We start from the raw sequence: 15,350 nt of genomic DNA on the forward strand, positions 1-15,350 counted from the left end.
ATCAGAGAAAAACTAGACTTTACAGTAGAAGTTTCAAAATCTTAGCTGCACTTAGCCAACTTACCAGGTGACTGACACGGTACATGCCCTCCAGAAAGCCTGGCATGCTCACAGCATGCCAAATGTAGATAACAAGGAGGGTAATTTATGACGACCTCAGCACTTTGAACTCCACAAGTTGAAAGTTTGTGTTTATCAAGAATTGTCGTGTGAGCTTTCAAAACTCTTTACATCAGTTAAATTGGTTATTGTTATCATGCAATTTATAGAGGAAATAATGGTGGAATAGCAGTATAAACTTACAGGAATTCTTTTTATTAAAGTCAAATTGAATACTTTATGACCATATAAACAGCAACCATTAAAAAAATCGCTGTCAAATTATGGACTAGCAGAATGCAAGATAACCGTTAAAAGGTTTGGGGAAAACTGCAAAAGGTCTAGACAGATGCTGCCTTTGGTGTTTTTCCCCACAACAACCTTTAGGTTTTAACTCCATTTTAAATAAATGTAAACACACCTGGTTGTGGTTTATGTAGGGAAGAACTAAGGGAGCTTGTTATGGACCCATACTCAAAGAAAACACTTTGGCCCTGTAGAAAAGAATTCATGAATGACTCTACATTTTGGATGTCAGAGTTAAAACAAATAATTAAGGTAATCTGAATACTTTCAGATTCCCACTTTCGTCACCTATTTTGAATGACCATTTCAATATGCAGAGATGGAACATTTATGCAAAAAGGTATAGATTCAAGGAGTTTTGCTCACTATAGGGCAGGAAGTTCAGGGAATAGTAAGCCCAGATGAGTAGGATTGTTCAGGGCTGGGAGAGTAGGCATGGACATGCAAAGATGGAATAGTTGAGATGTATACCTGGGCAGCACTTGCCAGGATGAGAATGAGGAGGGCCAAAGCCTGGGACCCAGGCTGGGAAAGAATTAGTTCTGAAGGGAGCATACCCATGGGGCACATTAAGGGTGCTCAGCCTGTGGTGCAGGCTTCAAAAAAAACCCTGTTTCAGGATAACCCAATGGAAACTTTATGATTCAACCTGAAGGGGAATTCCAAACTCCCCCTCTTGGCTCCTGACTCTGGACAACAAACTTATCTATTTCACCTGTGCAACATTACCTGTATTCGACCTCAACACAAAGCTCTGCATCTTTGCCAAGATGGCTTACTCACTTTCCACTGAAAAACATCCCCACACTTCAAGATATTCTCTCTCTCTCTCTCTCTTCTGTATGATCTATTGCTTTCTCATTGATTTTTCACATCAAAATTAGGTTGGGGGTGATTTTACTATTTAGCTGTCATCTTCTGCATGGCTGGGCGTTAGGGATGCTTGCAAAGTGAATGAAGGTAACACTGTACCTTCTAAGATAGCTGGAAGAAACCCTGGGTGCAGAAACCATAGTGAACCAGATACCTGCGTCTGAGTGAGAGAGGTGAGAGGAGGAGCCCTTTCAACCCACACACAATAGGGGCTTTCCTCTGGGTGTGGTGCCTTGGGAGCTGGATCTCAGATCCTCTTAAGTGCTGACTTTCTTCCAGGTTCCTGTCCTGGTTCAGGCAAGATGGGCAAGTACGTGATCCGCGTCGCCACCGGGAACTCGCTCTTGGCGGGCTCCACCAACCTGGTGCAGCTGTGGCTAGTTGGCGAGCACGGGGAGGCGGACCTGGGGAAGCTGCTACGGCCATTGCGGGAGAAGGTGAGTGCAGAGCCTGGGAGCCAGGGCGAGGAGGAGCAGCCCGCACGTTCTGGAGCCTCTAGGCCAGAAGCGAGGGGAAGCTGAGATGGTGCGAGGGTTGGGTGCCTGATAGAGAAAAAGGAAAGTGACAAGAGAATGGAGTAGTATCTCTCTGCTTGGGTGGAAAGAGTAGGGAAGATGCTATTGGAGGCTGGAGGCTGGAGCCCCGCAGAGCTAGCTGTTCCTCCTCACGGGTGCCAGCTTCAGGTCTCTCCCTGGGTGTCCCCCGAGAGACAAACAGAGCCAAGTTTCTTGGAAAGCATCCAGACTCCACTGTCCTCGCTAAGGACCTCATACCTGCCTCTGCGGAATGTTCTGTTCCACAGAAAACGGAGTTGGAGATCGATGTCCCCGTTCACCTGGGGCGCCTCCTGCTGGTGAAGCTGCGCAAGCACAAAAGCCTGTTGAATTTTGACTGGTTCTGCAAGTGGATCACGGCGCAGGGCCCGGGGACCCAAGGAGAGGTCCTTTTCCCTTGCTACAGCTGGATCCAGGACGACAGGATTCTCTGTCTACCCGAAGGCACGGGTGAGGGCTCTGGGTAAAGGGTGTGAGTCCTCCAGGAAGAGGGGGTCGGGATAGGGGATGCTATGATATAAAAGGGAAAGAGGAGACAGATGCAGAGGTAAGAAATGCAAGAATGGGATTCAGGAAGAGAACTGATGGAAAGGCCCTGCCATGGTGCTGAGTGTGAGGGGGGTTCCAGGGAGGACGCCTGTCTTTTGTTTCCCCCTTACCCAGCCCGGTCCGTGAGTGATGACCCCCAGAACCTGTTTAAGAAATATAGGGAACAGGAGCTGGAGGACAGAAGGAAGGCTTATCGGTGAGTCCCAGAAAGCTTCTGATCCCTACTATAGTTTGGAACACCCCTTGCTCCACCTACTCCCGACTCTCTTCTTCCTCTAGGTGGGGCTCCTGGAAGGATGGGTTAATCCTGCCTGTAGCAGGGAAGACACAGAGGGACCTTCCCAGAAATGAACGATTTCTAGAGGATAAGGATTTGGATTTCACCCTCTCTCTAACAAAAGAGTGAGTGCCAGGTCTGGGTGGTGGCCCACACCTGTAATCCAGTTACTCCAAAGATTGAGGCAGGAGAAATCACAAGTTGGAGGCCAGCCTCAGCAACTGAGCAAGACCCTGTCTCAAAAAAATAAAAAGGTTTGGGATGCAGCTCAGTGGTAAAGCACCATGAATTCAATCCCCCAGTATCTCAAAAGAGAGTGCTGGATTGAGGTTGGGCACTTTCTTCCCAGGCTGTAAGATGAGATTTTTCTTATTCTTCTTGCATGTCATTCTTTACACAGGTTGAAGAACTTGGCCATTAAGGGGATATTGGATCTTGCAAATTGCGTACATAGACTGGAAGATTACAAAAAAATATTCCCACGTGGAAAGACTGCCCTGGCGGGTCAGTTACCACAACCTGCTAAAACCTATCACATATATATATTTCCAGCTCAGGGATCTGACAAAAGAGGGGTGATAGAGGGTAGAAAACTGATGTCAGTGCAATGAGGAGCTCACAACATGTCCCCAACTGACATCCTCAGTGCGGGTCTGTGATTCCTGGAAGGATGATGACCTCTTTGGATACCAGTTCCTCAATGGTGCAAACCCCATGCTCCTGAGGCGTTCTACGAGTCTCCCAGCCCGGCTGGTGCTGCCTCCAGGAATGGAAGAGTTACGAACTCAACTGAACAAAGAGCTCCAGGTACGGTGCTTTTCACCACCCCAGCCATCCCCCTACCATTTTGCCTCCCATTCCTCCCATCTCTTCCTCCCCTTATCTCTTTCATGTTCACCTCCATTATCTGTACCCTCTTTCATGTACACTTAGAATTTCTCAACTTTGACACGATTAACATTGTAAACCAGATAATTCTTTGCTGTAGAGGGCTGTCCTGTGCAGTTTTGGATTCTAGTAGAAACCCTTGACTTTTACCTTCTAGAAGCCAGAAGCATCCTCTGCCCTGGTAGTTATGACAACTGAAAGCATCCCTAGACATTATTAAATGTTCTGAGGGGAAGGGGGCATCACTCCTGCTTGAGAACCACGATCTGTATAATCTCCTCCTGTGTCTCCTTTTCTTTCCTCTCTTCCATCTCCACCTTCCTGGTTTCCTACTTCATTAGAAGGACCTGAGCCTCAGTCTCAGGGAGGGGAGGAGCTTGAGCTTCTAAAGAGAAACAGTAAAAAGGCTGACCAAAGCCTTGAAGAAGTAGACTTACATTTTAAAAGAGGGGATAAAGGAAATATTTTGTGCCACATTTGACTAAAGCCAGCAAGCAGGAAGACAATAGTTGAGAGTGTGGCACATGGTGGAGAGTCAATTCAGGGGATGTGGAGTCTGGTGGAAGACACTGGTCATGAAAACTTTCATTCGGGCCTTTGGTTCTGGATAAAGTGATTGGTGCTTAAAGCAAAAGCCTGGATGGATAGAGGAAGGATCGACCTTGGGAAATGAGAGAAGGGCAGGTTCAGAATGACTCCAACCCCTCTCTGTGACCTTGACATTGACCCTACAGGCTGGATCTCTGTTTGAAGCTGATTATACCCTGCTGGATGGGGTCAAGCCTAACATCATCATTTTTAAGCAACAATATGTGGCAGCCCCTTTGGTTATGCTGAAGCTACAAGCTGATGGAAGACTCTTACCCATGGTTATCCAGGTAAGAGGACCCAGGTGTCTTTCTCCTAGACATTGATCCAGAATTGATCCATTTAGGGACTTAGATACATAGTTCTTAGCTCCCATTCTCCCTCCTTCTCTAGCTCCAGCCACCTCGACATGGATGCCCCCCACCTCTGCTCTTCCTGCCTTCGGATCCTCCCATGGCCTGGCTCCTAGCCAAGATATGGGTCCGTAGCTCTGATTTCCAGCTGCACCAGTTACAGTCACATCTGTTAAGGGGACATCTGATGGCTGAGGTTATTTCTGTGGCCACAATGAGAAGCCTGCCCAGTCTGCATCCTATCTACAAGGTATTTTAGCATCTGTGTCATTCTGCATTTGATCGTTGTTCATAGTTCATAATCCTAGCCTTTGAGGCCCAGGGTTTAACCTTGTAGCATATTATATTAGAAGCAATCTTAGTTTATGGGTGTGTGCTCATGCGGCGCGCACACACACACACACACACACACAGTCTGCTATGGAAATACCCAGGACACACACTTGCTATAAGGTGGGGAGGGTTAAGAATAACTTTTACAAAGGAGTTTACATTTGGACTGAGGAGGTAGTCAAGGGTAGAAAGGGATGGAGACAATCAAGTCCATCTGTAAAGGAGAGGAACGAAAGGAGCATGGATAATTGTGGATGTTAAGTGTGAATGAAGTTTAGGGTGCAAATGATTGGAGTGTTGTATAATAGAACAAGTAAGTGAGAAAAAATAAGCAAGGAAGCCGTGTTACTTGGTGGGGAGAAGAAGCAAGGGCTCTGTTTTGACCCTGCAAGGTTTCCCGGTAGCCATCCATTTGAAAATATCAGGGTGATATGTGAGCCTGGAATTCCTGGAAAAATTGAAGATATAAATTTTGAAGTTATTAGGAAACAGAAGTCTCTAAAGCCATCATACTAGGGAATATTCTCTGTGGTTTGTAGCCACAGCAGATTATATGTTTCTGATGCTGTTGAGAGGCCCGCATGGTTAAAGAGAAGGAATATCTGGGTTTGTCAACACAGAAGTCAGTGGTTAATACACTGAAAAATGCTATTCAGGGAAGCAGAGGTGCAAGAAACCTGATTGGTGTGGGCTGAACGGAAACTGTGAGGTGAGAAAGTAGAGACAACACATGACTCTTCAGAAGACATGGACCCTGGGAGCTCTATTTGATTGCGTTCCGTTTCTTTTCTCTACCATTAGCTCCTGATCCCCCACTTTCGCTATACCATGGAGATCAACATCCTGGCCCGGAATAATCTTGTCTCTGAATATGGAATTTTTGATCTGGTATGGAAAGGGATGGATGAAGAGGGAGGAGGGTTCGATGTTGGAAGAATCCCAAGGTTTGTATCCCTCTTTCATTGTTCCCCCATGATCTGCTTTCTCTACCAAAGGCCTCTCCCTAATCTGTCTCATACCTGAAGAGTCTTCGGGTCCTAAATCTCCCTTGCTTTCTCCCCTGGCTTGGCTAATCCTAGGTTTGTCCTCAGGTGGTGAGTACAGGTAGTGGAGGCCATGTGGACATTCTCCAGAGAGCCACAGCTTGTTTGACTTATCGTTCTTTCTGCCCTCCTGATGACCTGGCTGACCGTGGGCTCCTGGATGTGAAATCTTCTCTCTATGGCCAAGATGCCCTCAGGCTGTGGGAAATCATCAGTAGGTGAGGGTGATACAGAGAGTGATAGAACGAGGAGGACCACAGGTACAGAAGGTCCTACATTGGCTGGCTGAGTCACAACAACCTTTTCCCTGGGGAACAGGTATGTGCATGGGATGGTGGGACTCTTCTATAAGAGTGATAAAGCCGTGAAGCAAGATTCAGAGCTGCAGGCCTGGTGCAGAGAGATCACTGAAACTGGACTGCAGGGTGCCCAGGACCGGGGGTAAGGCCTGGATCCTCCCCAGTAACCTGTGTCAACACCCACCCACCTGTCAACTTTCCCTGCCTCACAGCATCATAAGATACCCTTCTTTGAGGACCCTGAGAATTCCCTGGACTTTTCCACAGTATCCAGAAATCTTAATGATCTCTCCTGATTTTCCCAGTTCCTTTCCTTTATCATCCTCTCATATACTCTTTTACTCCTCATGCACGAAGAACTTTCTCCAGAATCAGATACATGACTTCTCTTAGATATTTTTCCTTACTTGTTTCTACTCTTTCCCCCATAGCTCTAAGGTTTATCCCAGGTATATCCTATTTGAGTTCACATTTTATGTGAAACATAGAATTCAGAGCCCAGGTCCATAGGAAATTCTTTAATGTATCTCTGAATATCTTTCCCTCATGTCCAAATATCTGAATCTTGTCCTGGTTTCAAATCCTCTCATTCTCAATTCACCCAGGTTCCCCCTCTCCTTGGAGTCCCTGGATCAACTCTGCCACATTGTTACTATGTGTATCTTCACATGCACTGGTCAGCATGCTTCGGCCCACCTGGGACAGGTAACCTGTGTGATCATCCCCCAGGGACTCCTGGGATTAGAATATGAGGGGAGTTAAATGCCTGGGCCATTAACCTGGGTTTCTGAGTGGCTCTTCTACCCGTAGCTAGACTGGTACTCCTGGATCCCTAATGGCCCATGCACCATGAGGAAGCCTCCACCCATCTCCAAGGCTGTGACAGAGAAGGATATAGTAGACTCACTGCCTGATCTCCACCAGGCCCGTATGCAGAAGACGTTCATCAAGTTCCTTGGCAGACGTCAGCCAGTCATGGTTAGAAACAGATGCCTGGGTTCTGGGGGAGGTGATAGCTAGAGGGAGGGGCAGTAGTCTTGACTGAGAGGCCCAAAGAGCTGAGCCATCTTGTTCTCCTCTCTCTCCCCAGGTGGCCCTGGGGCAGCATAAGGAGAAATATTTCTCAGGCCCTGGGCCCCAGGCTGTGCTGCAGCAATTCCAGGAGGAGCTGGCTGTCATGGACAGGGAGATTAAGGTCCGGAATGCAGGCTTGGACCTTCCCTATGAATACCTTCAACCCAGCATGGTGGAAAACAGTGTGACCATCTGAAAGGTCTTGCCCACTCAGTCCCAAAGCTCACTGTCCTCACATACCCTCAAGTACTCTTGTTCTCCATGCCCATGTTCTCTGCTAAACAGCTGCCCCCAAAAGCTGTGTCGTCAAGGTGCCTGGAGCTGCCCATAACACAATTTGGGGAATAAACAATGTTTGTTCCCATTGCACATTGAAACCTGGGACCTTCTGTTCTTGCCTACCTTAATGTCTACAAGTTCTATGCTTCCTTAACCTTTGATCCCTCTTACCTCTTTCCCTTTCCCAAAAGAGCTGGTCTCTATATAAATAAAAGACCTGATTAAATTGTCATGTTGATTATGTGGTAAGTGAAGGTGAGAGAAAATACCTTACTTTGTTTCTTGCCTTCTTCTTATTCAGTTTCCAAGGGATAAAAGAAAGGCATTTTCCTGAAACAAAAAAATTCTTCCAGGAATCAACACTTACTTTTAACCTTTCCTTAAGCCTCCCTAAGCTAAATGACAGAAGTTCTGGCCCACTGAGCCCCCATGGGGCTGAGGGATCTGGCTTTTAACAGTGGTGTTTAGCTTGAGGTTTCTCTAAATCCTCTATCACATGACCCTTGGGCCACCTACAGTAACATTTTCTGTGTGACTTCCCCAACCCTGTATCCCTCTGCCACTGTCCCTTTCCATGGCATCTCACTCTTCCTTTCAGCCCTTTCCCAGGACTCTTAACAAATCTTATCCTTCATTTCATCCCTATATAATAGAATCTAGCCCACATTCCTACATATTCAAGATGGATGGATAATTGAGGGAACAGTAAGCCAGCCACTGTGTTACGAGTTTTAAATATATGGTCTCAATTTATTGTCACAATATCTTTGTGTGGTTGGTATCATGATCCCCATCTAATAAATAAGGAGAATAAGGGCTGGGGAATTAATACATAAATGACTTTTAACCAAAACACAATGGGGTAAAATTCCAGTTGATAAGGAGGAAAACCCAGAACTGTGGCCACAGCAAAAGCAATGGTATAAAAATCCGATGATAAAAATTGAGGCCTGGGTGCCAGAGGACACACCTGTTATTGCAGCTGCTTAGGATGCTGACAGGTGGGAAGATTTCAAGTGGGAGGCCAGCCAGAGAAACTTAGCAAGACCCTGTCTCAAAATAAAAAGGATTGGGAATGTAGCTCAGTGGTAGAGTACCCCAGGGTTCAATCCCCAGCACCAGTGAAGGTCTAATGAAATGGGAAAGAAGGGACATATAAAGAGACTTTGACTATTTTAAGGAATCTTGCACATTCGATTTATTTATGCCATCGATGCATATGCATACATGTATACAGTATAGTTAGAAAGCCAGAAGCAGAAGAGTGTGTTCCATCCAAATTTACCTGCTAATGCCTCCAACTTTCTAATATCCCAGTCTAGGCATCACAAAATAAAGAGCTGTGTAGTCAAGGTTCCTGAAGCTGCCATCACACAATTTGGGGAATAAACAATGTTTGTTCCCATTGCACATTGAAACCTGGGACCTTCTGTACTTGCCTATCTTAATGTCTACAAGTTCTATAACTTGGTAGATGATAATAGAATTTTCAGGTAGCCACAAAGATCATTGACTCAATCTTTGACTTGTCTGCCTAGAGGTTTTGTTAGTCCGTAAGTCCTATTATCCCACTATCAGTGGAGAGGAAGGAGGTATAGAGGAAAGTTAAAGATCAAACAGAAAATTTCAGTCTGGGCATGACTGGCTAGAAATATAGAATGGAAGGCAAGTTAAGTTGAGGTAATGGTGGAACTCTTATTGAAAATAATTATCAGGGAATCGGACAGACCAAGTTGAAGAAGAACGGGAGGTAAGGTCTGCGGTGTTAATCATATGAGTTGAATTTATGAACAAGGGGGAAAATTAGATGAGTAGACACCAAAAACAGCTTGGGATATACTCATAGTTGGGGGTCTAAATGGGAAAAGTGAAGCGAGGACATGAGAATGAACCTAATTTGGGAGGTAAGAAGAAAAGCCAGACAATGTGGATCACAGAAGTCAAGGGAGAAAATGTTCAGGGATTAAGGAAGGGGCTGCCAACTGTGTCTTCCCCCATCCCCAGACATCATTCCATACCCTCTCAGTACTCTCTCCTAGCTCTACCATTTCCTGCACATTACCTCTTTCCCATTTCCCTCCAGAATATACCCCATCGTCTCCCCAAATCTTCTCAGCAGGTATCCCCATGTCTTTGGCATAGCACAGTGGAGAAGTCCTTTGTCTGGCCTTCAATTTTTTTCCAGGAGATGCTGATGCAACCACTCTAACTGAGACAGTCTTCCCAGGCAACTGAGCACATTAGGGGCTGTGTTAGCTTCCTGTAGCTACGATAATATACCAGAAATAAACAACTTAAAAGGTTGAAAGATTTATTTAGGCCCACAGTTTTGGAGGTTGTAGTCTACAGTCACTTGACCCCACCATTTGGGGACTGTGGTGAGCTAGAACATCATGGTGGGTAATGCATGGCAGAGCAAAGCTGCTCCCCTCATGATGGCCAGGAAGGAGGGGCAGGAGAAGGACTTTTTATAACAAATCCCCTCTTCCATGTGCATTGAATTTTTTCTCCTCCTTCTCCCCCTTCCTCCTCCTCCTCCCCCTTCTCCCTCTCTTCCTCCTCCTCCTTCTCCCCCTCTCCTTCCTCCCTCCTCCTCCTCTCCTTCCTCCCTTCTCCTCCTTCTCCTCTCCCCTCTCCTCCTCCTCCTCCTCCTCCTCCACTTCCTCCTCCTCCTCCCCTCCTTCTCCTCCTCCTCCTCCTCCTCTTGGTTTTTATTTCATTTTAATTTATTTTTTCCAACGTTATTGATGCATTATGGTTGTACACAACAGTGGGATTTATTGTTACATATTCATATATGCACACAATACAACAATATAATTTGGCCAATATTATTCCCCAGTACTTCCCTGCTCCATCTCCACCTGATCTCCCTTCGCTTTTCATGAGATTCCCCTCTCCATCTTTCTTTTCCTTTTTCCTCTTTAGCTTACACATATGAGAGAAAACTTATGACCCTTGACTTTCTGAATTTGGCTTATTTTGACTCACATAATGTTCTCAAGTTCCATCCACTTCTCTAAATGACACAATTTTATTCTTCTTCATGACTGAACAAAACTCCGTGGTGTTTATCCATTCATCCATTGGTATGCACCTAGAGTGGTTCCATAGTTTGGCTATTGCAAATTGTGTTACCACAAACATGAATATGCATGTATTGCTATAGAATAATGACTCTAGCTCTTTAGGACAAATACAGAGAGGTGGGATAGCTGGGTCATATTGTGTTTCCATTCCTAGTCTTTTGAGGAACTTCCACACTGATTTCCATAGTGGTTAGACTAATTTGCAATCCCACCAACAGTGTGAAAGTGTTTTTTTTCTCCCCATCCTCTCCAGCATTTGTTATTATTTGTATTTTTGATAGATGCTATTCTAATTGGAGTGAGATGAAATTTCAGTGTGGTTTTGATTTGCATTTCCCTGATTGTGAATGATGTTGAATATTTTTTCCATATATTTGTTTGTCATTTGTATTTCTTTTCAAAATTGCCTTGTTTAATTCATTTTCAAATTTGTTAATTGGGCTATTTGTTTTATGGTGTTAATATTTTTTGGTTCTTTATATATACTGGATATTTGGTTTTTGTCAGAAGAGTAGCTAGTAAAGATTTCCTCCCATTCTGTAGGTTCTCTCTTCACATTCTTAATTGTTTTCTTTGCTGTGAAGAAGTTTTTTAATTTGATGCCATCAACATTTATTGACTCTGCATTCTTTCCTGAAGTGCAGTGGTCCTATTGAGGAAGTCATTGCCTAAATGTCGGAATGCTGATCCTACTTTTTCTTCTAGGAGTTGCATAGTTTCTGGTCTAATTCCCAGGTCTTTAATTCTTTTTGAGTTGACTTTTGTGCAGGGTGGGAGATAAGGGCCTCTTCTCATTCTATTTCACTGGCTCGTGAGAATCCCTAGTCATTTCTAGCACCCAAAGAAAATACTGAGAAGAAAGAATTTAGCACAATGTAGGTGACTGTATTCATTTTTTAAAAACCTGAAAACCTTAATGTTGGTCTTACTGCGATATTCAGTCTTTCACAGATACAGTTCATAGGCAAGCAATAAACAGCAAGGTGTTTGAGAATTGCTGCAATTCATGTAAAAAGAAAACAATTCCATCAACTACTACCTAATCATGTGCTTCAGGAAAAAAAAAACAACAGAAGGAGTCAGATTAAATGATCGAAATGACAGCTGCCTTGACTTGTTTATGGACAGTGATAACCACATGTCTGTACCTTCACCTCCTAATGCTATGAAGATCATTCCATTGAAAAGTTCTGCCAGTTCTCAGGCCAGAAACAGTCCTGCTTCAGCTATGATGCCAGCATTTGTGACCAACATTCAGCTACTGAATTTTCTATGCCTCAAGTAAATTCCAGTGAAAGATCGGGGGTACACTGAGGGAAAGCATTCCTCCAACAGCCACACACCAGTCATTTCTCCACCACCAAAGCCTACAGTTTCCAGAGCTATTTCCTCAACACTTCTGATAAACCCACTATCTAGACCTTTAGGAAATACGACAACAAAAATACCTAACCCTATTTTGGGAGCCAGGAGGACATCATCACCTCAGAAAGAAGAGTCCCACCTTATCCAGATGGGTGGACTTCAAGCCAATGAGATAGGGAAAGTCAGTGGAATTAATCTGACCTCACTCATCTATGTACATATATGAATATACCATAGTGAATCTCACCATCATGTAGATCATGTATATCCAAAAGACACTAATTTTAAAAACTGTAAGTAAACAGATCAGTAGAATAGAGGGAAGGGAATGGGGAGGATAGAAGGGAGGAGAAAGTACTGGGCACTGAATTAGATAAAGCTGAAAATCTAATAGTTCTACTTTCTAATAAAAAAATATTTTGTACTACAAATTTTCCAAATAATACATAAAACATAAATCTAATCCAGATGTCAATTATGGATACAAATATAGCTTGAGGGTTTTTCATATATATAAGCAGTAATTTTGTGGGGGGGGGGTAGTTAATGCAACTGTTGCTAACATCATAATCATCATCATCATCATCATCATCATACTCCTAGCTGTACATACTATCCTAGGCTTATGATCAAATGCTGATTAGCCCAGTAAGGGAGATCACCCAAAAAACCTAAATCCATTTTCAGTCATGTCTAATCTTGAACACTTTATTCTCCTTTGTTAGTATTTTTAAGACAAGTTGAGTTGACAAATATTGTTTATGGATCTCCAAGGTTGTTTTTACCAGTTCAATCTGTTTTATTGAATTCTTGATAACAGGAACAGGATTTGCAAAGTGGGATATCAGAAAGGTCTGTATGGGATGTTTTCTTCAAAGCCAAGAGAAAAGTGCCTGTCTGAATAGTTCTGCATTGAGTTGTACTTGTCTCTGTATCAACTTGTTCCTTTGTTTCTGATTTTCCAATCAGCCAGCAAATAGATTTCTTTGAGCTTACTGAAGCTCTGTATTCTTTTGCATTCAATCTGTTGTCTTCAAAATAAATTTTAAAAGCTTTTTGAGTTTCTCCTCTTTTTTTCCTTTTGCTTGCATGCACAAAGTGGGGCTTATTTCACAACAAAACAAAATGCCCATATTTTCTTAAGCCATAATGTGAAACCAATAACCCTGTGACTATGTGGCATAGAACATTAAACTTTGGTCCCATGCTAAAATTTTAAGGTGACCAGAAGGAATGCCTGTGACATATGACATCTATCTTGGATGACCATTTGATCTCTAAATAAGAGGAATTTTGTACACTCCAAAGAACTTTCCTATTCTTATTGACAGTAAATTGATTTTTCAATTTAAACATGTGCGTAAAAAGGTATTTTTTAAAGATTTTTAATTATTAATTTTTATTTTAGCTGGTTTACCATTTGTCAGAAAATTTTACATACAGAAACATTTTGAAAATCATTTTTAGTAAGCATTTGACATCTGGTCAGTCAGCTCTCTACCCTTTTTTATGTTGTTTTGTTCTATCAAAAGATTGGGAACTTGATATATATCCAAAAGAACTAAAATCAGCATACTATAGGGACACAGTCACATCAATGTTTATAGCAGCACAATTCACAATAGCCAGACTATAGAACCAAGCAAGGTTCCCTTTAATAGATGAATGGATAAAGAAAATGTGGCATATATACACAACAGACTGAGTATTATTCAACCATGAAAATAATGAAATTATGTTATTTGCTGGCAAATGGATGGAAATGGAGACCATAATAAGTGAAATAAGTCAGACTCAGAAAGTCAAGAGGTGAATGTTTTATCTGATACAGGGAAGATAGTCTAAAATTAGGGGATAAAAAGAGAAAAGAGATGGAGGAATTCTATCAAAATAAAAGAAAGATAAGTAGAGTATAAGAAGGGGACTGAGGGGGAGGGGGAGAGACCCGATAAAGGAGAAACACTGTAATGAATCTGAACTAAATTTCCGATGTACATTTATGAATATACTACAGTGAACCTCACCATATGTATATCCACAGAACACTAATTTTTTAAAATGTAAATAAATAGAAAGATCAATAGAGTGGAGAAAGAGGAATGGGGAGGGAGAAGGAGGAGGGGAAGAGTAAACACTGGCTACTAAATTGGAGCAAACTATACTCCATGCATTTATAATTTTTATGTCAATAAATCCTAATGTTATGTATTCTATTATGAAACAGTAAGAAAAAGAAACAAAAGATTAGAAACTTCCTTTAAAGAAAATAATTTCTCATAATTGAGCAGCAAAACATTCATTTTTATGAAATATAAGGGATGTCAGATGTTTCACAAGCTTACCGTTTCTTAATTTGGACAAAGCAAACTTGGTAGGTGTTTCTGCTGAGCATGTTTTATGAATCCTCTATTGTGTTCCATTCTATCCTAAGGGCATTTTTCATGCTAAACTGCAAATACTTAAACTCTTCCCATATCCTTCTAAATTAACTTTCCAAAGTTGGAGTATAGTCTTTCCACCTTTAAGCTATGCATTAATTGAGGCTTTCTTCTCACCATGACTTTATAATGTCTAATATATAATATTTCTACCTTTCACATTTTTGTTCCATACAGTTACCTTGCCCTTCCTCCCACCACCTAAGAAAAAAATGGTGGTCAACTAACAAGTGAAGTGCACAAGGAGTCGGTGTGTCTTGTGCAGCGTCAGAGTTAGATTGAAATTTCCAGACACAAATTTAGTCTCATCATTTTATTTACATATTGGGGGGAAATTCAGTTTATTAAATATTTTATGTAACTGCATCCAAGTTTTCCTGTCTGACAACTTGAACCTTTTTTGTATAGTGACTTTTTAATTCTAATTTTCACAAACTGGAGATCAAATTTTTGCTTCTGTGTGATGTGTATTGTTGCTGGAATTTCCTCTGTTTTCTGGTATCTGGACACCTTATACTTTTCAAAAGCTATTTTTAAGTTGATTATGTATTTCTCCATTGAAATCACACAAAAAAATCTTAAAAAGCAGAATCCAAAAAGAATAAGTATCTGATAGAATTCAGCTGAGAATCCATCTGGTCCTGGGCTTTTCTTTGTTGGAAGGCTTCCTATTACTGCTTCTATCTCATTGCTAGTTACTGGTTTGTTTAGGTTTTCTATGTCCTCTAGATTCAATTTTGGTAGGTCATTTATGTCTTAAAAATATATCCATTCCTCCTAGGTTTTTCAATTTATTGGAGTAGAAGTTTTCAAAAGAGTTCCTAGTGATCTTCTGGATTTAAGTGATATTTATGGTGATTTCTCTTTTTTCACTTTGAATTTTATTAATTTGTATCTTCTATTTCTTTTCATTAGTTGGGCTAAGGATCTATCAATCTTGTTT

General features: G+C 42.3%; 1 protein-coding gene across 1 annotated transcript; it reads left to right on the forward strand.

Moving 5' to 3' along the window:
- Positions 1 to 1,580: 1,580 nt before the first annotated feature.
- LOC143409915 (polyunsaturated fatty acid (12S)/(13S)-lipoxygenase, epidermal-type-like) lies at positions 1,581 to 7,432 on the forward strand. The gene is made up of 14 exons (XM_076870496.1): positions 1,581 to 1,715; positions 2,081 to 2,282; positions 2,496 to 2,577; positions 2,661 to 2,783; positions 3,059 to 3,162; positions 3,305 to 3,465; positions 4,281 to 4,424; positions 4,528 to 4,737; positions 5,622 to 5,708; positions 5,912 to 6,081; positions 6,182 to 6,304; positions 6,768 to 6,867; positions 6,973 to 7,140; positions 7,253 to 7,432. Exons 1-14 carry the CDS (start codon positions 1,581 to 1,583, stop codon positions 7,430 to 7,432), a joined length of 1,989 nt encoding a protein of 662 aa, XP_076726611.1.
- Positions 7,433 to 15,350: the final 7,918 nt, after the last annotated feature.

The sequence above is a fragment of the Callospermophilus lateralis genome, chromosome 11 (assembly GCF_048772815.1).
Source record: "Callospermophilus lateralis isolate mCalLat2 chromosome 11, mCalLat2.hap1, whole genome shotgun sequence".
NCBI lineage: Eukaryota > Metazoa > Chordata > Mammalia > Rodentia > Sciuridae > Callospermophilus > Callospermophilus lateralis.

Bases quoted from the DNA above. Each gene is read 5' to 3' on its own strand.
- LOC143409915 (XM_076870496.1), top strand. From the start codon at position 1,581: ATGGGCAAGTACGTGATCCGCGTCGCCACCGGGAACTCGCTCTTGGCG. The intron at 5,709-5,911 runs GTATGGAAAGGG...GTTTGTCCTCAG, and splicing joins AATATGGAATTTTTGATCTG to GTGGTGAGTACAGGTAGTGG. The intron at 6,305-6,767 runs GTAAGGCCTGGA...CAATTCACCCAG, and splicing joins CAGGGTGCCCAGGACCGGGG to GTTCCCCCTCTCCTTGGAGT.